Source organism: Leptonychotes weddellii, chromosome 3, assembly GCF_054177405.1.
Source record: "Leptonychotes weddellii isolate Sample4059 chromosome 3, ASM5417740v2, whole genome shotgun sequence".
Taxonomy (NCBI): domain Eukaryota; kingdom Metazoa; phylum Chordata; class Mammalia; order Carnivora; family Phocidae; genus Leptonychotes; species Leptonychotes weddellii.
In genome coordinates this window covers 35,687,001-35,711,208 of record NC_138371.1, presented here as the reverse complement: position 1 = coordinate 35,711,208, position 24,208 = coordinate 35,687,001, and the positions used below count along the sequence as shown (strand labels likewise).

Here is a 24,208-nt window from a genome sequence, read left to right as displayed (position 1 = left end):
TGACGAAGATTCAACATTTTCAGAAGTCTATCTAAAATGTACATGGCAATACCTGAAACCAGTCAATAGTACAGCAGTTAACAAGAGCAGGGAACTTCCTAAGGCGGATCCGGAATGCATCTCCAATGGGACTCATGGCGAGGACCACATGCAGCTGGTTGCGGCAGCGATCAATAAACATATTGAAAAGAGCTATGGGGCTTCCATCTGTTTGTTTGGTTTTATCCCGTTGGCGATCTAACTGACGCATCTTATCACATATCTCCTGCTTCTCATCTAACGCGAAGAGATTTGGAACCTCCCCGGCATTCAGTAGATTGTTGACATCTTCTAGAAATGACTCCCTTTTTATCTGAGTGTCTGTAAACAGGAGGACACCCTGCATCTCACCTTCGGCACATTTCCTTAAGATCACTTTTAAATCCTCATGCCACTCAGAAGTATCATAGCCCTTGGAGATTTCAACCTGAAAAACTGAATAGTCAGCCATGTGGGCAGCTAATCTGGTGACAGACTGCCTTCCACTCCCTCCAACACCAACCAGAAGAGCATGGCTGCGAGGCTGCTTCAGGATCCTGGAAATTCTGCTGATGTGTTCTATGGCAAATCGGAACAAGACAAGGCTCATGGGTTTTTTGCTCATATTGTTGTATTCTTCTAGGTGAGCTTCTGCTATCACCCGAAGATTATCCACATCCTCAACTTCTCTGTAGTTGGTGTCCTCCCGCCTGGGATCATGAAAATCACAAAACATTAAGCTACGCAAGTCATCTTCTTCCACCACGCCATCATTATCGAAATCTAAGTGCTGAAAAAGCTCATGAAAATCTTCATCCATGTATTTTTTCAAAATTTCTTGAATGTAGTTGATAAGCCAACTTCTATCTGCATTATCCAGAAGGCGATCATAATATACTCTAAGGACCTGAATAATTAAGAAGCAGCATTAGGAACTGATTCTTCTATTTTTGTAGTTTTATTTACATATTAATCTCAAGTCACATAAAAAGTACTCCAGGAAATTTCTATGGGTTTTATTAAAGCATAGCCAAATAATCAGGATGGACTCATAATAATGCTTATTTTAAATATTAATTTTGATCATGTATATTTTAGATAATACAGTTACATACAGTTATTAATAAAGGCTATTTGGGGGAACAGAAGATTATAGAGATGTAAAGAATATTAATGACTGGGGCAGCTGGGTGGCTCAGTCGGTTAAGTGTCTGCCTTTGTCTCAGGTTATGATCTCAGGGTGCTGGGATTGAGCCCCACATCAGGCTTCCTGCCTCTCCCTCTCCATCTGCCTCTCCCCCAGCTCATGCTCTCTCTCTTGCTCTCTTGCTCTGTCAAATAAATAAATACATTTTTTAAAAAGAATATTAATGACTAGAGAAAGAAAAAAGGACTAGAGAAAGAAAGTAGCTGCCTTTGCTGGTCACTCAGATACAGATAAAGAAGCTAGGCACTCCTTTGCAGTGATCCTTCCTTTTTCCAAGCCAGGGAACATTCTGAAAATTATTGGCAAATGAATCATATTATTTTTTAAAGCATTTTTTTTTTGCCTTAGGTGAAAGCCAAGTTTTGTTTTGCACATTTATTATTTTTGTTGTAAGTCACTGTAGAGGGCAATCTACTAAAATAAACTCTGGTGATATGTACGTGTTATGGGACTGTAAGAAATAGTTAACCAGGCTTGTCACATAAAACAACTATTTCCTCAAAGTGGTGTTAAGTGTCCCTTGGTTACTATCTGTTTGGACTGAATGGTGTTCCGCCCCACCCCCCAAATTCATGTGGAAGTCCTAACCACCAATATGACTATATTAAGAGAGAAGTCCTTTAAGGAGGTAAAGTTAAATAAGGTCACAAGGGTGGAGCCCTAGTCCCATAGGACTGTCCGTATAAGATGAGGAAGAGACAAGAGAGTTTCCACTCTTTCTCTGCAGGTACACAGAGGAAGGGCCATGTGAGGACCCAATGAGGAGGCAGCCATCTACCCATACTTGGTGGCACCTTGCAGTTGGACTTCTGGCCTCCAGGACTATGAGAAAATAAATTTCTGTTGTTAAACCACTCTGTGGTATTTTGTTACGGCAGCTCTAGCTGACTAATATGCCTATGATAGAAGCAATGCATATTTGTGTCAGCAAAACTTCTGTCATTTGGGGGAAATGACTGAAACCTGTCTGCATCAGCTCCTTCACCTATAAAATGGAAACAGGGATACCTGCTTGGCATTACATTCCAGTTGTATGGCAAGAATAAAATGACAACCTATGTGGAAACACTATAAAATTCAGAAATAAAATTATTACAAGCCACTTTGAAATCAGCCTAATGGTGTTCAAGAGTAATGATTTTAGTGTTTTCACTATTGTCAAGCTGGTACCATAATAGTGTGATCGCTTCTTCTAGCAGTGGTGGCTGTGTAGGCAAATAGTAGGAGTGAGGCTTTGTGCATACTCTCAGCGGTTCAAAAGCTATTTCTTTAGGGGACGAGCTAGTTTTCCAACATATGCCACTAGTCACCTCCTGAATTTCAGGTACTGAAGACGTTGTACAATATTCCTATGGGAGAAGAAACCTAAATCAAGCTAACCTCACATATCAGGTATCAGTGCTGAAGATGAATTAAGTCATACCATTACCTAGCAGGCTATTTAGCAAGAACCTAAGGTAGTATTTCTCAAGGACTGTAACCACACCTGTATTGAATCATCTGTGGTACTTGCTAAAATGCAGATGGCAGGGGCCTACTCTGGACCCTGACTTGAAAACTTTCAAGATGGTGCCTGGGAGTATCTTATTTGTCTACTTCTATTTCTTTATATAAGATACAAAAATCTTAAGTGTACAGCTCCAAGAATTTTTACACATTTATATACCCACGTCACCACCACCAAGATCAAGATACAGAACACTTCCAGTACCTCAGGCTCTCTCATGCTCACTTCTGCCTGATCCCCTTCTCTCTACCTTCTGATTCTGCTGCCCCCTCTTCCATTTTTAAAAAGTTGATATGTAAAATTTTTCTTTTATAAATCTACAACATTCCAAGAAAGGTTATCTCTGGAATATTTTTTATTATATTGTATTTATGCTTTGAGTTTATCTCCAAGCCTTAATTACAGGTTGTTTTAATTGATATATAATTCACATAACATTCACTCTTTTAAAGCATTATAATTCAGTGGTTTTTATAATATTCATGAACTTGAGCAAACTTCACAACTCTCTAATTCTAGAACCTCTTCATCACCCTACATAGCAACCCTGTACCCATTAGCAGTCACTCCTTGCTGTCCCCCAGCACCCCCACAACCCTTGGCAACCATTACTCTACTTTTTATCACTATTAATTTGCTTATTCTGCACATTTTATATAAATGGGATCATATAACATAATCTGGTTTCTTTCACTTAGCATGATGTTTCTAGTTTCATCCATGTTGTAGTATGCATCGGTATTTCTTTTTAGGGCTGAATAAAATTCCATTGTATGTATATACCACATTTTGTTTGTCCATTCATCAGCTGATGTATATGTGAGTTGTGTCCACTTTTTGTTTATTATGAATAATTCTAATAACATTCGTGTACAAGTTTTTGTGTGGACATATGTTTTCAGTTCTCTCGAGTATATGGCTAGGAGCAGAACTGCTGGGTCATGTGGTAACTCTATGTGTAACGTTTTGAGGAACTAGCTGTTTTCCAAAGCAGCTGCACAACTTTTCATACCCATAAGCAGTGGACAAGGGCTCTGATTCTTCCACCATCCTCACCAACAGTTGTTATTATCTGTCGTTGGGATGACAGCCATCCTAGTGGGTGCGACGTATACCTTACCGTGGTTTTGATTTGCATTTCACCAATGACTAATGATGTTGAACATCTTTTCATGTGCTTATTGGCCATCCGTATATCATCTTTGGAGAAATGTCTATTCAAATCCTTTGCCCACTTTTAAATTGGTTTATTTGTCTTTTACTGTTGAGTTGTAATAGTTCTTTATGTTTTCTGGATATGAGACATTGATCAGATGTAGGACTTGCAAATATTTTTTCCCATTCTATGGGTTGTCTTTTCACTTTCTAGACAGTATCCTTTGAAGCATGAACATTTTTAACTTTGATGAAAACTAATTTATTTTTTTCCTTGGGTCACTTGTGCAGAATAACTGTATTTAATAAGCAAATCAGATGTTATGCACACAGATGTTTGAAAGCCATGGAGAAGCCAAAGAGAATGTAAAATAGTAAGCCAGTTTCATACCTTGAAACCTATTTAATAAAATCACATTAGGTCTTCTGATTTGGTAAAAGTGTCCGGAAAGGAAAAGGACACCCAAAGTAGTATCTGACCCATATCAGACCCTTAGGAAATCTTTTTTGAGTGAATAGAAACAAGCAAAAATAGAGTGTTGAGTTCAATCACTTCCTATTTTTTTTTGAAATGTTGAGAACAATGTGTCTAGCACTGTTCTCAGCACTGTGGATAAATCAGGGACCTCATGGAGCTTGCCTGCTATCTGAGGGAGATGGACAATAAACATGACAAATAAATTATATGGTATGTTAGATGCTGATAAATGCTATGTAAAGAAGAAAAATAGAGTAAAGTCAAGAAAGACTGGAACTGCTAGTGGGGTGTGAGCCTGTTGTATACAATAGGGTGGTCAGTGTGGGCCTCATCAAGAAGGAAAGATTTGATCAAAGGCAGTAGGAAGCTAACCCACAGGATCTGGGGCAGAGGGAACAGCCAGTCGGCCTGTATTGCTGGTGAAGTTGAATGAGTGTGAGAGCAAGAGGCAGCCTGAGGGGAGCCAGAAAAGAGGTACACATAGGCAATCTTATGGGCCACCTGAAGTTTATGTTTAATCCCTCCCAATGAAGTAGAGTGCTATTGGAAGATTTTGAGCTGAGAACTTAAACTCATTACATTATATGAAGTACTCACTAAAAATTTCAAGTTATTATATTATGAATTTCATTACATTAAAAATTCCATTTCTAAATGCCCTTTTGAAATTTTTATCTCTATAGCACATGGTTTTAACATAGTACATTCCTATTTTCTAGATTTCTTAACTACATTATTAAAATTAAATAGCTATATTATTTACATATTAAAAATAAAACATTTTTTCTTTTATTTTCCTATAATTCTTTATTTTTAAGATATTAAATTATTTTTGATGCCTTATTTTTTGTATTCTTTCTCTCCTTCCTTCCATAAGTTTTTATAAGAAAATGTTCACCCATATACCTCTTTCCAAAAAGAACTTAAATATATTTTTAATGTAGTTTTATGCTTTCAAAACTGGTTTGCTTTGCAGTTGTTTTGGCATCTAGAAATACAAGTAAGTACTGTAGATAAACACATTCATTTCTTATAAAAACAGCTCCTTAAAATATATTCCATCTCAAAAATTATTTGAAATCAAACTATCAAGGATTAAGTCACTTAAAGGAGATTGACCCAAAGTGATACCTACTTTGAAATATCTTGTAAGTCAACAAAAATTTCTAAAAACAGGAGATAATCCTTTTTAAATATCATAAGATATATTAGTGCTAAATATTCTTTTAAATTACCTTGATCATTGGCCTTCATAATGCCAAATAGCTGAACGCATCAACAATATAAACTGCTAAATGTTTCTTTTTACCCAGTTGCTGCCATGATAAAATCTTTGCTTCTAGCATAATCATATTTCAGTAACACAAAAATTTACCTCATGAACCCAGAGACGTTTAATCACTACTTTGGTTTCTGCTGTTTCTGGTCTGGACAGGCAAACTCCCTGAATGACACGGGAGAAATCACGGAGGTTGAACAAGTAGTGAGATTTAGCTGGAGTAGGCAAGAGATTCTTCATGGCTTCTTTATATAGAGCCATCGTACCATTAACAATTTGTGTGGTCAAATCTAGAAAATCGTCTGGAAATTTATAACTTAAGAAAAAATTTAATAAAAAAAGAAAATGTTAGCATATATGATACATAAATGACACTGAGCATGCCTAGGGTGAAATTTATTCTGATTAAATCAAATGATTTAATTTATAAGATTACCATTTCTAATGACAATAATAATAATAATAATAATAATAATAATGGACTTTTAATTTCTTTTAAAACTACTTTCCATTCATTATTTTATTTTATGTTCAAAGAAACTCCATGGGAAGGCAGGACTAATGTAATGGACTTAAAACTACTTAAGTAAGCAGACAAAAGAGCCAGCCGAGGAACCCCAATTATATAACTCAAATCAAGCACCCACTAGACAAATGTGTCCTACTCACTTTCACCCCTTAGCATTTTCAATTGCATATAAAAGGAATTCCTGAAGAACACTGGTGAAATGAGTATTTTCAGAGCAAACAAGGAAGGAAATAAAAATACAGAAAAAAGAAAAAGAGGAAAAGAAAAAGAAGAGTTAACAGGAAAGTGAAATAGTGAGTCGGGATTAAAAAAAGAAGGGCAAAGGGCACAACTGGGGTAAAAAGAACATGTAGAATGAATATGCATTTGGAAAAACTTGACTATCTTTAACTTCTGGCTCAACGAGGAGCCAGCTGTCTTTCTCCATCATCACTGGATAGGGCAAGGATTGGCAATTTCCTGAGAATGGACGTCAGGGAGCAGAGACTTGCACTGCCAAGGTCCACTTGGCTCCCTGACCTCTGCACACCATGTGGAGAAGCCCTGACTGTCCAGAGTTAGGCAGCAACATTTCCCCCAGGGTTCAGGCTCAAAGGCTACACTCAAACTTAGATATAAATCTCCTTGGGGAACTCACGAGTTCTACCACAGGGTATCAAAGTCACAGGATAAACCTAACATACACCTTTCCAGCATTAATTGTATTACATGGTGAAAATTCAAAACATTAATAATTCTGCCATGGACATACTATATAGCAGAGTGCAAAACTTGTATGTATTTTGGGGCTAAAATTCAAGACATCAGACAAAAAGAGAAAGATACTTTGGCCCCTTGGCATTATGCTCCCATATCTGGAGATGAGAGCAGCAGAGGGGAGCAATGTTACCTGTTATCTCTTTCTTTATCTAGGGATGTTTTCAGCGAATAGTTTGAGAAGCACTACTTATATTGATCTGTTTCCAAAAGACTTTATACCCCCTAATGAAAAAAGAAACACACTTTAAATTACTTACCAGATTTTTAAATGCCAGGTTAAGATTCTAGAGAAGATTGTAAACATGGATTTATCACTAAACTCATTGATTGTTATAATGTTGAAATGTCTCATATATCGGGGAGTTACTGGATTTCGACCACCACCTAAATATTAAAAAGAGTAACTCTTAACAATGTTACTACTACACAGAATATTTTCTCAAACATTTTACAAAAGTGAGACAATCCCTGCATTTTTAAAAATTTGGGGATTGTCTCACTTTTGTAAAATGATGATTACATTTTCAAAGATGAGGCTTTTTTTTTTTAAGATTTTATTTATTTATTTTGAGGGAGAGAGAGCATGCACGAGTGGAGGGAGGGGCAGAGAGAGAGGGAGAGAAAGAAAATCTCAAGCAGATTCCATGCTGAGTGTGGAGCCTGACACAGGGCTTGATCTCACAATCCTGAGATCATGACCTGAGTCAAAATCAAGAGTTGGACTCTTAACTAACTGAGCCACCCAGGAGCCCCTCAAATATGAGGCTTTAATAACTAACTTAGAATGCAACATTTTAAAAAATTATTGGTATTATCTTTAAATATATAGACAAATCTTTTTTTTTTTTTAGAACAGAAAACAGAGGCAAACCATAAAACAGACTCTTAACTATAGAGAACAAACTGAGGGTTGTTGGAGAGGTGGTGGGCAGGGGGATGGGTTAGATAGGGGATGGGGATTAAGGAAGGCACTTGTGAGAGCACTGGGTGTTGCATGTACATGATGAATCACTAAATCCTATACTTCAAAATAATATTGCACAGTATGTCAGTTAGCTAGAATTTAAACAAAAACTTGAAAGAAAAAAAATGAGAAGAAAAAAAGCATTTGAAGTGGCCCAGGAAGTGTGCTGAGAGCAATTACTGACTCAGAGCAACCTGACTGGGTTACAGGTCAAAAAAGGTCAGGGGGTCAGGAGGCAAACACTGAAGAGATTCCCTGAAGAAATGATATATGGAGAAAATGAATTTTTAAAGACTAGACTACCAGCTTCAGTTCAGGGAAAAAAAAAAAACAGTTAAGAATGTCTAGTTAGTTGAATCAAGCCACTTTTGATACCCCATCATAAAAAAATTTCCCCTGCATAGATTCCTTTGAGTTTATCAATTTCCATTGAGAAATGTAAAGAATCTTTAAGGGTTAATTCTTTTGGCTGTTTGCTACTTAAAATCCTCTTCACAGCCTGTCTAAATCCAAAGACTCACTAGGATGGGACTTGATTGGGGTAGATACGGGGATTTCATACAGTTGAAGAATTAAGGAATAAAACAGAGGGAAATGAGCTGCTTCATGGGGATCTGGGTTCCTTAGAATACAGAGAAAGGAAGTGCAAAGTTGCAGAAGGTGGGAGAAAAAGGATCTGGAAGAACTGGTGGGAGAATGGCCCCAAGCAAGGCAACCCACTTTGTAGTGTTGACCATTATAATACATTCCCATAGGTCCAAAGGTATACACAGAGAAAACATACACAAAAAATTGTAACTCAGATTGTCCAGTTGGGTTTCTCTTTCTTTCTCTAGCCATCTCTCTAGATATAACCAGGGTGATTCTCAACCTTAGTAATCACAAACTCAGAAAACGTACCTGGAGGTCCCATAGCACACATGATTTGAATGTCCACTAGTTTAATCATAGAACAATCTTTTAGGTCATACCAATTCCAGTGATCTAACCATTGTCTAAGTAACTCTATGGGAGGCTGAGCCCCATATACTTCCCGAGCGGGCATATTGACATCATCTACAAAGACAACCTGGGAGTAAAAAGAGAAGTGATATTAGAAAATATTATCACCTTAATATATTATCCTATTGTGTCAACAGTGTTGAGGCAAAGAATTAGATTATCTTCTTGTACCATACATATGTGAGAAATGATGGTCTCTTTTCAAATCAAGAATAATATCCCCTAGCATCCATGCTTGTAAGGAATAGGGAAAGTCTCGTTACTAACCTTTATAGATTAAGAGTTGAGGAGTTATTCATCCTCTCACCCAATTTATCAATATCCCTCCTCTTTTTCCTTATACAATTTCAATACATTAAAGTAAATGAGAAAGGTAGGATTTTAAAATGATTATAACCTCTGAGTGGTGACAAGTGAGGCTCAGAAGGGTATTTTTGGCAGGAACACAGAAAAGTCAATTGATAGCTGGGTTGTTTAAAGGTCTAGAGGAGCAAGCAGCAAGATTCTGCTGAATAAAAATGTTAATCAGAAAATTAGAAAGGTAGATAATTTCCTAGATGAATATTCTACTTTTTAATTCAAAGGGCAATTGCTTGTTTTTAATGTCAAGTTGTCTAATGCACATGCAAATATGAACACACTTTAAGGAAAACTTAATCAAAATTTGTGATTAAAGGGGCGCCTGGCTAACTTAGTCAGTAGAGCATCCGACTCTTCATCTTGGTGTTGTAAATTCGAGCCCCATGTTGGGTGTAGAGATTACTTAAAAATAAAATTTTTTAAAAATTTTGTGATTAAAAAAAAATGTACAAAAAGATGTCAAGTCCTAGTATATCTGGTTTCCTTGTTCTGACTGTAGCAGGGGACATGAAGAGGACCAGTGCTATACCATATGGATAGAAACAGAGAGCAATTACCATTCTCTTGCCCAAAGGAGGACCAAAAACTCCCTTTCTTCTTTTGTCCAATTTTGACATGATAATATTCTGAGTTTGAGCTGCTGTAGTTTGTGCTGAGAAGTTAATTAGTAGAGGCTTGTAGATTTCTTTATTGAGTTGATTTAAAAGAAAATTCTATATAACAGGAAATAATAAAATGAGCCATAGTTGGAATTATGCACTGACATTTCAAAATAAACACTAAGCATCATTGTTGACACACTTGAATTTAAACTTAGAGTGTCATAACAATTGAAAGAAGAGATGGAATCAATAGAGATAACAGTTACCATACCAGTGACATGTCCCTGTTTGTCCAGGCCCCATGCATGTGGCTTTTCTGATTTCCAAAATCACCATGCAAAGTACACATACCTTCTTAACATGAGGTCATGGGGACTCAGAGGCTAAGAAACTTGCTTATGGTCTCAGGGGTGGGGCAAGAATTCAGATTGCCATGTGTCTCTTTCCAGATCAATGTTCATTTTATTATAGCTTATCTTTCCACTTAAATACCAAGTTTTCTATTAGTTAGGAAGCTTAAATAATATAACTGTATTTTCAAAATGGATTTCACTGGAAAGCAGGTGCAATTATAATGATTCTTAATCAAGATGTTGTGTTTTACAAATCATCTTGTAAAAGAACAATGACATAAGAAAATATTTACGTTCTGTTAGGTAGAAAAAAATAAAATAAAATGCAAAGTATGTTCCCCATTTTGTAAAAAGTAATTTTTTTCCCCTGGGCAGGTTTAATGCCTGGGCTGAATTTGGGATGAAGGTACAAATGACAAAAGGCTTTCTTTTTCTCCAACCACTGCCTTTAACAATATCAAGCCTCCATTCCTTGACTCTTGATGATATCTTGGGTAAATCCCTTAGCTTTCTCTATACTTTCAGAAAGATCTTTGTTTTTTGTATGTTTTTCTAATTTAAATTCAGGTTAGTTAACATATAGTGTAGTATTGGTTTCAGGAGTTGAATTTAGTGATTCATCACTTACATATAACACCCAGTGCTCATCACAACAAATGCCTCCTTAATGCCCATCACCCATTTAGACCATCCCCCCACCTACCTCCCCTCCAGCAACCCTCAGTTTGTTGTCTATAGTTAAGAGTCACTTATGGTTTTATGGTTTACCTCCCTCTCTCTCTCTCTCTTTTTTTTTTAAAGAATTATTTATGTTTTAGAGAGAGAGAGAGAGACCCCACATGAGCTGGGGGAGGAGCAGAGGGAAAGGGAGGGAGGGAAGAAGGGTGGGAGAGATAGAGAGAAGCAGACACCCCACTGGGCGTGAAACCCCACATGGGGCTTGATCCCAAGACCCAAAATCATGACCTGAGCTGAAATCAAGAGCAGGATGCTTAACCACCTGAACCACCCAGGCACCCCTCCCTCTCTGTTTTTATTTTTCCTTCCCTTCATCTGTTTTGTTTCTTAAGCTCCACAGATGAGTGAAATCACATGATATTTGTCTTTCTCTGACTGACTTATTTTGCTTAGCATAATACACTCTAGTTCCATCCATGTTGTTGCAAATGGCAAGATTTCATTCTTTTTGATGGCTAAGTATATTCCATTGTATATATACACATCTTTATCCATTCATCAGTTGATGGACATTTGGGCTCTTACCGTAATTTGGCTATTGTTGATAGTGCTGCTATAAACATTGGGGTGCATGTGCCCCTTTGGATAAATACTAGTAGTGCAATTGCTGGGTCATAGGGTAGTTCTGTTTTTAAATTTTTGAGAACCCTCCCTATGGTTTTGCAGAGTGGCTGCACCCGTTTGCATTCCCACCAACAGTGCAAGAGGATTCCCCTTTCTCCCCATCCTTGCCAACATCTGTATTTTCCTGAGTTGTTAATTTTAGTCATTCTGACTGCTGTGAGGTGGTATCTCATTGTGGTTTTGATTTGTATTTCCCTGATGCCGACTGATGTTGAGCATTTTTCCCTGTGTCTGTTGGCCATTTGTATGTCTTCTTTGGAGAAATGTCTATTCATGTCCTCTGCCCATTTCTTGATTGGATTATTTATTTTTTGGGTGTTGATTTTGATGAGTTCTTCATAGATTCTGGATACTAGCCTTTATCCGATATGTCATTTGCAAATATCTTCTCCCATTCTGTAGACTGCCTTTTAGTTTTGTTGACTGTTTCCTTTGCTGTGCAGAGCTTTTTATCTTGATGAAGTCCCAATAGTTCATTTTTGCTTTTGTTTTCCTAGCCTCTGGAGATACGTCTAGCGAGAAGTTGCTGCAGCCAAGGTCAAAGAGGTTGCTTCCTGTGTTCTCCCCTAGGATTTTGATGTTTTCCTGTCTTACATTTAGGTCTTTCATCCATTTTGAATTTATTTTGGTGTATGGTATAAGAAAGTGGTCCAGTTTCATTCTTTTGCATGTCGCTGTCCAGTTTTCCCAACACCATGTGTTGAAGACTCTTTTTTCCATTGGATATTCTTTCCCGCTTTGTCAAAGATTAGATGACCATAGACTTATAGGTCCATTTCTGGGTTTTCTATTCTGTTCCATTGATCTATGTGCCTGTTTTTGTGCCAGTACCATACTGTCTTGATGATTACTTTTAATACAGCTTTAAGTCCAGAATTGTGATGCTTCCAGCTTTGCTTTTCTTTTTCAACATTCCTCTGGCTATTCAGGGTCTTTTGTGGTTCCATACAAATGTTTGGATTGTTTGTTCTAGCTCTGTGAAAAATGCTGGTGGTATTTTGATAGGGATTGCATTGAATGTATAGATTGCTTTGGGTAGTATAGACATTTTAACAATATTTTTTCTTGCAATCCATGAGCATGGGATGTTTTTCCATTTCTTTGTGTTCTCTTCAATTTCTTTCACCATTGTTCTATAGTTTTCAGCATACAGATCTTTTACCTCTTTGGATAGGTTTATTCCTAGGTATCTTATGGTTTTTGGTGCAATTGTTAATGGGATTGATTCCTTTTCTACTGCTTCATTATTGGTGTATAGAAATGCAACAGATTTCTGTACATTGATTTTATATCCTGCCACTTTTGCTGAATTCATGTATTAGTTCTAGCAATGTTTTGGTGGAATCTTTTTGGTTTTCCACATAGAATATCATGTTGTCTGCAAAGAGTGAAAGTTTGACTTCTTCCTTGCCAAACTGGATGCCTTCTATTTCTTTTTGTTGTCTGATTGCTGAAGCCAGGACTTCCAGTCCTATGATGAACAACAGTGGTGAGAGTGGACATCCTTGTCGTGTTCCTGACCCTAGGGGAAAAGCTTTCACTTTTTCCCCATTGAGAATGATATTCGCTGTGGGTCTTTCCTATAAGGCCTTTATGACATTGAGGTATGTTCCTTCTATCCCTTCTTTATTGAGGATTTTTATCAAGAAAGGATGCTATATTTTGTCAAATGCTTTTTCTTTCTTTCTTTCTTTTTTTTTTTTTGCATCTATTGAAAGGATCAGATAGTTCTTGTCCTTTCTTTTATTAATGTGGTATATCACATTGATTGATTTGTGGATATTGAATCACCCTGGCAGCCCAGGAATAAATCCCACTTGATCATGGTAAATAATCCTTGTAATGTACTGTTGGATTCAATTAACTAGTATCTTGTTGAGAATTTTTGCATCCATGTTCATCAGGAATATTGGTAATTCTCTTTTCTGGTGGGGTCTTTGTCTGGTTTTGGAATCAAGGTAATGCTGGCCTCACAGAAAGAGTTTAGAAATTTTCCTTCCATTTCTGTTTTTAGAACAGCTTCAGAAGATGTATTAATTCTTCTTTAAATGTTTGGTAGAATTCCCCTGGGAAGCTATGGCCTGGGACTCTTATTTGTTGGGAGATTTTTGATTACTTATTCAATTTCTTCACTGGTTATGGGTTTGTTCAAATTTTCTATTTATTCCTGTTTCAGTTTTGGTAGTTTATATGTTTCTAGGAATTTATCCATTTCTTCCAGATTGTCCAATTTGTTGGCATATAATTGCTCATAATATTCTCTTATAATTGTTTGTATTTCTGCATTGTTGGTTTTGATTTCTCCTCTCTCATTTGTGATTTTATTTACTTGGGTCCTTTCTCTTTTCTTTTTATTAAGTCTGGGTGGGGCTTATCAATTTTAATTCTTTAAAAGAACCAGCTCCTAGTTTTGTTGATCTGTTTTGCTGTTTTTTTTTTTTATTTCTATATCATTTATTTCTGCTGTAAACTTAATTCTTTCCCTCCTCCTGGTTTTAGGCTTTATTTGCTGTTCTTTTTCCAGCTCCTTTAGGTGTAAGGTTAAGTTGTGTATTTGACTTTTTTTCTTCTTGAGGGAGGCCTGTATTGCTATATGCTTCCCTCTTATGACTGCCTTTGCTGTGTTCCAAAGGTTTTAGACAGTTGTGTTTTCATTTTCATTTACTTCCATGTATTTTTTTAGTTCTTCTCTAATTTCCTAGTCATTCTTTAGTAGGATGTTCTTTAACCTCCATGTTTTTCATCTTTCCAAATTTTTTCTTGTGATTGACTTCAAGTTTCATAGCATTGTGGTCAGAAAATATGCATGGTATGATCTCAATCTTTTTGTACTGGTTAAGCCTGATTTGTGACATAGTATGTGATCTATTCTGGAGAATGTTCCATGTGCACTTGAAAAGAATGTGTATTCTGCTGCTTGAGGATGAAATGTTCTGACTATATCTGGTAAGTCCATCTGGTCCAGTGTGTCATTGAAAGCTCTTGTTTCCTTGTTGATCTTCTGCTTAGATGATCTGTCCATTGCTGTGAGTGGGGTGGTAAATTTCCCTACTATAATTGTATTATTATCAATGAATTTCCTTATGCTTGTTATTGATTTATATATTTGGGTGCTCCCAGTTTGGGGGCATAAATATTTACAATTGTTCAATCTTCTTATTGTATAGACCCCTTTATTATGATCTAGCGACCTTCTTCATCTCTTATTACAGACTTTGGTTTAAAATCTAATTTGCTGAAAAACGTATGGCTACTCCAGCTTTCTTCTGATAACCATTAGCATGATAAATGGTTCTCCACCCCCTCACTTTCAATCTGCAGGTGTCTTTGGGTCAAAAATGAGTCTTGTAAGCAGCATATCAATGTGTCTTGTTTTGTTTGTTTGTTTGTTTGTTTAATTCATTCTGATACCCTATGGCTTTTGAATGGAGCATTGAGTCCATTTACATTCAGAGTAATTATTGATAGATATGATTTAGTGCCATTGTATTAGCTGTAAAGTTGCTGTCCCTGTAGATTGTCTCTGTTTCCTTTCTAGTCTTTGTTGTTTTTGGTCTCTTTCCCACTCAACGGGGCCCCTTTAATATTTCTTGCAGGGCTGGTTTAGTGTTCATGAGCTCCTTTAATTTTTGCTTGTCTGGGAAACTCTTTATCTTTCCTTCTATTCTGAATGACAACTTTGCCTGATAAAGTTTTCTTGGCTGCATATTTTTCTCCATAGCATGTTGAATATTTCATACCATCCTCTTCTGGCCTGCCAATTTACTGGGGCCAGGTCTACTGCTAACCTCATGTGTTTACCCTTGTAGGTTAAGGATGTCTTTTCCCTAGCTACTTTCAGAATTCTCTCTGTATTTTGCAAGTTTTCACTATGATATGTCTTGATGTTGACCTGTTTTTGTTGATTTTGAAGGGAGTTCTCTGTGCCTCTTGGACTTAAATGCCTGTTTCCTTCTCCAGATTAAAGAAGTTTTCAGCTATAATTTGTTCTAATAAACTTTCTACCCCCTTTTCCCACTTTTCTTCTTCTGGGACTCCTACAATATGGATATTCTTGTGCTTTATGGAATCACTGAGTTCCCAAGTCTATATTTGTGATCTAATAGGTTTTTTCCCTGTTCTTTCCAGCTTCATTACCTTCTATAATTTTATCTTCTGTATCACCTATTTCTTCCTCTGCTTCTTCCATCCTCACTGTGATTACATATAATCAGTTTTGCATCTCAGTCATAGCATTTTTTATTTCAGCCTCACTGGTTTTTAGATCTCTTATCTCTGTAGCCAGTGTTTCTCTGATGTCTTCTATGTGTCTTTCAAGTCCAGCCAGTATTCTTAAGACTGTTGTTCTAAATTCTTGTTCAGATACATTGCTTATATCTGGTTTGAGCAAATCCCTGGCTGTGATTTCTTCTTCATCTTTCTTTAGGGGAGAATTCCTCTATCTTGTCATTATGTTGAGGTTTCTGTCTTTTGTGTGTTATGAAAGCTTGTTATGTTTCCTGCTCCTGAGAGTGAAAATATTAAGAAGGAGTCACACTCTGTCCAGGGCCAGGCATTTCTGAAAGCATTTCTGGTGTATACTGTTTGCACTCTGCTGATGTGTTTTGGCTGCTCTTTCCCAGAGGTCAGTCCTCTGTGGAATTCTTCCTTGCTTGCAATGGGGACTCTTTGGACCTTTACCTAGGTATGCTTCTTTGATTTGTTAAAATAAACCTGGGGGAAAAAAGCCTCATCTAAAAAAAAGAGAGAGAGAGAAAAGGAAAAGGAACAAAAACAGACTAACAAAAAACTATAAACCTGATTCCAAAGTGGGGAGGGGGGAGAAAGAAGGAAAAAGAAAAAAAGAGAGAAGCCTAATCCAAAAAAACGAGAAAAGGAACAAACCAAGGAATGAGCAAAAACCTATAAGCCTAATTCCAAAGAAAAAAAAAGAAAAAGAAATTTTAAAAAAGTTTAAAAATATTTAAAAAGAAAGCCTTGTCCTATTTCCACCAGAACTGAAGCTGACATTTTGGAGCACTCAGTGATCAGTAGATTTGGTGTATATGGGGGCGGGGGGTGGGGGGGTGTGCTGTATTGTTCCTCTGAGAGAGAGGCCTGCTGTGCGGGCTCAGAGCCAGACCTACCCTTGTGAAGATGCAGGGGGGCGGGGTTTGGTGTAAGCAGCTCCAGCCTCCCCTGGAGGCACTGTGGTTCTGTCTAAAGTCCAACTGTACTGGTGGGCAAGGGCGGGGTGGGGAGGGGGGTTGGGGTGTGTGTGGAAGGTAGCGTCACCCCATCCTCTCCTCTCCAGGTAGCTGACCTTGGGGCCACCGCTGTTCAGGAGACACTCACACAAATAATCTCTCCTCCTGTGTCCCAGGCCCTCATCAGATCCCTACGCCCAACCTATCTGTGCCCAGCGCCACAGTTCTCCTCTGTTTTATCTCTAGCGCATGGCTGGAATTCAAAACTTGAAATCTTAAAGGACCGGGCAAGGCGCAGACCCGCTCTCCCCTAGGGGAGAGGAGAGCTGAGCCCGGCACCATTCTGTCTCAGAAAAGCAGTCTCACGGCCACGGTGGTGCCTGGAGTCTATGGTGAAGTACAGTGAAAAGCTGCCACCAGGTTATCTGTCCTCTGCCTGCGCCTCTGTCCCATGCTGTTGAACGGCCAATCAGTGGCACCCTTGGAGAGGCAATACCCTCTTCCAAACATACTCCCAGAAGACAAACCTTCCTTCTCTCCCAGTGCGACCCAGGGGTCCCCACACCATAGTGTCTTGAGCTAACCCTATGCGTTGCTTCCTCTCCCACCCTCTCTCTCTCTCTCTCTCCCTGACTTCTCTCCACAAAAAGGGACTTCTTCTTCTGGGACTCCAGGATCATGACCTGAGCCGAAGGCAGTCGCTTAACCAACTGAGCCACCCAGGCGCCCTAAATTATTGTACCTTTTAAAATAGCTCATTTAGGATGAAGAATTTCATATCCCTTGAAAGGAAAGGGTGTTTAATTAATATTTAATTTTCAAAATGATTTAATATTTGGAGGATTACTATGTAGTAATAAAACTGATCTTCTTTGACTTCTGGAATCATACCCATTGTGTGTTTGATAAGAAAATGCTAGCTGCTATAACAGATAATGCCCAAAATCTCAAGTAACTTTACACAGTCTTAGTTCCCTTGGGTTTAGAAGATCATATTGAACAAAGACCAGTTCTTGCCTCTAGTTTCAGATTTCTAAAGGCAGAAAGCTGGCTGCAGCTAATAGTATCACCCACAGATTTGTCATGACAAGAATGTGCAAGTTTTCCCAGGGTCAACGGGACAATGTGGAAGATAAGTGGACTTCACCCTTCTTGGGACTCCATTCTAGATGACTGCCCACAACCGTGTGGGATCCCCGTTAGTTCCCTTATGGCAGAGAACTGTACAGTGTGGGTGTCCCTTTAGAATACCTAAATATCTTGCAGCTCTGCTCCTCTCAGAGAGCAAGCATTTGGAAGCTTTCCATGACAGCAGGCAAGACCGCATTAGCTAAGAGAGAACCACAGTGATGCCAGTAAGGTAGGACTTTGCCTCTCTTTGTCTAGCTCTGCCCCCCGCCTGGCTGTGGGGTGGGAAGAAGACCAGGAAAGCAGGGAGAGGAGCCCAAAGAAGCCATCAGTGGTCCCTCTCATTGTAGGCTCTCAGTTTACACACATTCGCCCACTTTATGACCATACCCGTCTAGTTCTTTATTGATTTTATATTTTAATCTGCTGATCTTATAGGTTTTTGCTCATTCCTTGGTTTGTTCCTTTTCTCGTTTTTTTGGATTAGGTTTCTCTTTTTCTTTTTCCTTCTTTCTCCCCCCTCCCCACTTTGGAATCAGGTTTATAGTTTTTTGTTAGTCTGTTTTTGTTCCTTTTCCTTTTCTCTCTCTCTCTTTTTTTTAGATGAGGCTTTTTTCCCCCAGGTTTATTTTAACAAATCGAGTCCCGCATCGGGCTCCCTGCTTGGCAGGGAGCCTGCTTCTCCCTCTGACCCTCCTCCCTCTCATGCTCTCTGTCTCTCATTCTCTCTCTCAAATAAACAAATAAAATCTAAAAAAAAATAAAATAAAATAAAAGGTACAATAATTTAAAAAGATACAATAATTTAGTGATATAAAATGGCATATCTTTAGTCAATTTCTAAAATAAATAGACAGTTACTCAAAAATTCTCTGTGGCTACAAATCAAAATATTTTAATATTTAAAAAATATGAAATCTTTTTCAGGTAGTTAAAAAATAACATTCTTAGGAATATTATGCACATTTTAACATGTAGATTTCTACAATACTTACAATAATATAAACACTCTTTCCAGTTCCTGTTGGTCCTACAAATATTGAAGGCTTTTTATGGGTGGTCAACAATTCCATTAAAGCAGAGCATTGAACCGTGTCCAGAGTTGGTACAATGATTTCATTAAACATCATATCCTTAGGAATTTGAGGAGTATCTGCCAATTTCTTTACCCATGGTTCCCATTTTCCTATTCCCTGTTTATAATAAACAGCCAAATGGTGAATATTGTTATAAAATACTTTTAAAAGCTCTGTTATCCTGTGCCATTGTAGAAAAGATCAAAGATCAAGACCAAAAACAAAACCAGAAACCACTGATATTTACATATTTGTTTTTATTCTTTAAAACACTTCACTCTGAGTTTTAAAGTTAAATTTTGTGTTAAATTGAGGAGAAACTAGGCTTTTATATGAATCAAAATGAAGTGGCAATGCTGTGATATTTCTGATTGCTAAAACCACTGATTATGTTAACCCAAAGATCATATATTTTGGCCAAATCTTAGATTCTTTAATGGCACTGAGAAAACTAATCAGTGCACTGAAGAGTAAAGAATTTTATTCAGTAAGTGTTAACCAATATAGAATTTTTTTCCCTAGAACATCAGCTGCATGTTGCTCATACTTTTATAATGGTATGTATAACATAAGCTTATCATTTTAGGTGAGTTTTTTTTAATTGTGGTTAAAAAAAACTCCTAAAATTTACCTTCGACCATTTTTTAAGCATACAGGTCAGTAGTGTTAACTATATTCACATTGTTGTGCAACAGATATCTAGAATGCCAAGATTTGTTCATGAGAGATTACTATTATGAATTAACATTATACTATATCTTTGTATCCAATTACCTTGTCAACTAAAATTTGTATTTGCTATGCAGGCTTTAGAACAAAAACTTTCAAAAATAGCATGTTAACTCTCTTGCCTTAGAAAAACATCACTGCTCTCTTCATTCTTACAGAATCAAATTTAAGTTCCTCCTCATTCAAAACACATCAGAATTCAGACCCTCCTTCCTTCATGTGTCCCACATTCCAGCCCCACTGATGGACCTACTGTTTCCCAATATGCCCAGGTCCCTGGATCTTCCCACAGGGCACTCTTTTGGCCTAGAGTGTCACATGACAGTCTTCTGAAGAGGTTAAGAACTCACTGAGGGCAGCACAGTGACTTACTCATTTTTGTATCCTCTGGCACTGTGCTATGTATATAGTACAGATTTTTTTTTTTTTAGGAGGGTGAATTCACATCAAGGTGAAGAACTGTATTGCAAAGAAGTATCTAGAACTTTCTAGAACTGAAGAAGAAACAATGTCCTTCCCATATTCTTGATAATCTTTTGTAACATGGATCTTTTGCCACCATATGGGAAAGGAAAGATTAAGAATCTTTCTGGAGTGAATATTCATTTAGAGATTTTGTGATACTGGGAAAAATCATGTAATATCTCTGAGCCCTAATTTCCCCAGTGGGAAGATTTGCAAAATAATACTATCTTTCCTATTTCACTGAGATATTGGGAAACAAACAGAAATGATGGTGGAAAAGCTTAGTAAACTGCAAGATGCTCTGAAAATGCAGGGTACTGTTAGTAATTTGAAATAAAATAAAATTAGCAAAAAATAATAGGATAATATCTTGTGGCTGGCAGAGTGAAGAATCTCTTCTGAGGTGGGCTTGGCAATACATCTCAAGAGCCATTAAAATTTATAAATTGATACAGCAAATTCCTTTTCCCAGGAACTTATCTTAAAGAAACAATTAGATATGTACACAATGACTTGTATATAAGAATATTCACCAGGGCGCCTGGGTGGCTCAGTTGGTTAAGCGACTGCCTTCAGCTCAGGTCATGATCCTGGAGTCCCAGGATCGAGTCCCACATCAGGCTCCCTGCTCAGCAGGGAGTCTGCTTCTCCCTCTGACCCTCCTCCCTCTCATGCTCTCTGTCTCTCATTCTCTCTCTTGCAAAAAAATAAAATCTTAAAAAAAAAAAGAATATTCACCAAAGCAGAAAAACTAAGAAACAACAAAAACAGATCAATGTCTAAGAGTAGGAAACTGTTTGGATAGATTATGGTCCATCCAGATAATAGAGTCTAGGGAGGCTTTAGAAAAGTAAGTTCAGGGCGCCTGGGTGGCTCAGTTGGTTAAGCGACTGCCTTTGGCTCAGGTCATGATCCTGGAGTCCCGGGATCGAGTCCCGCATCGGGCTCCCTGCTCAGCGGGGGGTCTGCTTCTCCCTCTGCCCTCTTCCCTCTCGTGCTCTCTGTCTCTCATTCTCTCTCAAATAAATAAATAAAATCTTTAAAAAAAAAAAAAAAAGAAAAGTAAGTTCATTAAAGAAATATTGGTGAGATAGGATTACCCTCTGGGGATACAGTATGATCCAATTTCACTTCAAGCTCCATATTTAAATAGGTATTCCTAAACACCCTCAATACAGTACTCATATGAGCTGTTACACATAAACAAGTAAACAAACACCACCCAGGTTTTATTGTCCAATTCATTTGGGAAGTGTTGAATTGCCACTAACCCAGCTATGTTCCTACAGGACTTCTTAGCACCTGTGATATGCTAACATGTACCATATGAATCCCAAGAGGTATCCTAAAACAGCATGCACCTAGTGCTGGACTAGATATCATACTGTGTACTTATATTTAATGAATCCAATACGCCCATCAGTTGTTATTATTTATCTTATTTTATCAAAGAGAAAAACAAGGGTCAGAAAGATTACTAGTCCAAGGCTATATAGAAAGAAAGTGGCTTTACAAGGATTTAAACCCTGATGTGTCTGACTTCAAAGCCAGAGCACCTTCCTCTACTACCCCATGCTGATTCTTAAGGTAAATTGTGTTGACAAGATGGCCCCAGGGCCTTTATGTGCCATATGTCTCCAAGGGAACTTGCCTGTTCGGTAGTTGTAAATCTTGCTTCAGAGCTCTTACCTCAGTGACAAATTGATAATCATAAATTGTTCCTTTTTCAGGAAATGGGACAGTTAGTGCTTTTGAAGACGTTTGTTCCATGCCACTCAGTAATTTAAATTTATTTCGAGTTAGTTCGGAAATTGGGCCTTCCATTAGTTCTCGAAGAATCTTATCAAATTTCAACCGATCATCATCTTTACAGGAAGCTCCAATGGACCAGATCAATGAAAACAGGAAAATGCCCTGCATTGGAGAGATGAGAAGATGAGTGCATTAAAGAATATCTTTAATGTATTCTTGAAGCTTGAATCAGATTAGATTAATATCTTTGAAAGAAATTTAATAAACTAATATGTTATAGTAGGTTATCTCAGGATTTTATAATAATTAGATTTTAAAAAATCAAATTGCATGTCTTAAAAAATCTTGCTATTGGAAAAGATAATACAATGCAAAGTACACTGTGAAACCTTAGAATGATTAGTCTGGTAAATCACGTGATATTTTAAGTACATGGCAGGACCCTGATATTAAAAAAGCACATTGAGATAACTTTTTATTAAGGCATATTTTCATAAGGAATAATCAATACCCACAATATACTTGCTTTTTAATTTAAATTTTGATAGTGTTTTCTTAAAAGTAGAACAAATTCATATTTGTTTATTTACCTGGTGTAATAACAATCTGAGCATTGATTGCATAACTAGAACTGCCATTCTGCAAGCCTTCTTCTTACCAGGCTTAGGCAAGAAAACAGAGCAGATGACAAGACCCAACACTAAATAAGAAAACCTATTTTCTTCTTCATTATTATTATGTTCAGTTAGCCAACATATAGTACATCATTAGCTTTTGATGTAGTATTCAATGATTCATTAGTTGTGTGTAACATCCAGTGTTCATTAAAACATGTGCCCTCCTTAATACCCATCACCCAGCTACCCCATCCCCCCAACCCCCCTCTCTTCTGTAACCCTCAGTTTGTTTACCGGAGTCCAGAGTCTCTCATGGTTTGTCTCCCTCTCTGATTTTTTCCCATTCAGTTTTCCATCCCTTCCTCTGGTCCTCTGTGTTATTCCTTATGTGGTTTCACTCATATGTGGAATATAAGGAATAGCATGGAGAAAACTTATTTTCTTAATTTAAAATCAAATCCCCCTTTTATTTAAGATTTATTTATTTGAGAGAGAGAGAGTGGGAGGGGAGGGGCAGAGGGAGAGAATCTCAAGCAGACTCCCAGCTGAGCATGGAGCCCCAATGTGGGGCTCGATTCTATGACCTCAACATCATGACCTGAGCTGAAATCTAGAGTCAGATGCTTAACTGACTGAGCCACCCAGGCACCCCCTCAAATCCCATTTTTAATGCCAAAACAAATACAATCTTGACTATGCTCTTAAAAATTTTGGGTTCTAGGGCGCCTGGGTGGCTCAGTTGGTTAAGCGACTGCCTTCAGCTCAGGTCATGATCCTGGAGTCCCTGGATCGAGTCCTGCATCGGGCTCCCTGCTCAGCAGGGAACCTGCTTCTCCCTCTGACCCTCCCCCCTCTCATGTGCTCTCTCTCTCTCGTTCTCTCTGTCTCAAATTAAAAAAAAAAAATTGGGGGTTCTACTTCAACAATGTTTCCTACTCCTAGATTACTAACAGGCTGTTTCTCTCTGGAAACTGTTTAAAACTAAATTAAAAATTAAATTATTTAGAGGGAGAGCAAGATGGCAGAGGAGTAGGAGACCTAAATTTCATCTGGTCCTAGGAATTCAGCTAGATAGTTAATCAAACCATTCAGAACACCTACAAACTCAACAGGAGATCAAAGAAAAGAATAGCAGCAACCCTCTGAACAGAAAAGCGACCACTTTCTGGAAGGTAGGATGTGTGGAGAAGTGAATCTGAGGTGATATTCAAGAAGACAGACCATGGCACGGGGGAGGGAGCCTCCTCAGCCAGCTACTGGCAATCAATAGAGCAGTAGAGCACAAAATTGGAACTTTGAGAAGTCTGCTCCACTGAGGGACATCACTCCAGTGGCTAAGAAGGGGTTGGAACCCTCGCTGGGACAGTGTGGTCTCTGGACCCTCGGGGTCACAGAAAGACCAGGGGTGCCTGAGTGCAGCAGAGCTCCCAGGTATTGGAGCGGGGAAGCCAGCTGCAAAGATGGAGCTGAGGAGTGGGCTCTCAGCTCGGGGTTGCCATAAACCATGATCCATGGCACAGTCGGGCCACTGCTCTTCCAGCAGGGACCCAACAAGTGGCAAACTTTAACACCCCCCTCACTGAAATGGACAGATCACCTAAGCAAAAGATCAACAAGGAAATAAAGACTTTAAATGACACACTGGACCAAATAGACTTCACAGATATATTCAGAACATTT

At 38.0% G+C, this 24,208-nt stretch overlaps 1 protein-coding gene across 1 annotated transcript in view; it reads right to left on the bottom strand.

Moving 5' to 3' along the window:
- The window catches only part of DNAH7 (dynein axonemal heavy chain 7), a 260,241-nt gene that overhangs the window by 116,876 nt on the left and 119,157 nt on the right, over positions 1-24,208 (bottom strand). Inside the window, exons 36-42 of the mRNA XM_081815321.1 lie at positions 21,849-22,073; positions 18,885-19,082; positions 9,816-9,971; positions 8,797-8,965; positions 7,190-7,316; positions 5,741-5,960; positions 53-925 (exon numbers count right to left, since the gene is read on the bottom strand). Of these exons, the coding sequence (XP_081671447.1) occupies positions 53-925; positions 5,741-5,960; positions 7,190-7,316; positions 8,797-8,965; positions 9,816-9,971; positions 18,885-19,082; positions 21,849-22,073 (1,968 nt within the window). The remainder of the gene's footprint in view (positions 1-52; positions 926-5,740; positions 5,961-7,189; positions 7,317-8,796; positions 8,966-9,815; positions 9,972-18,884; positions 19,083-21,848; positions 22,074-24,208) is intronic.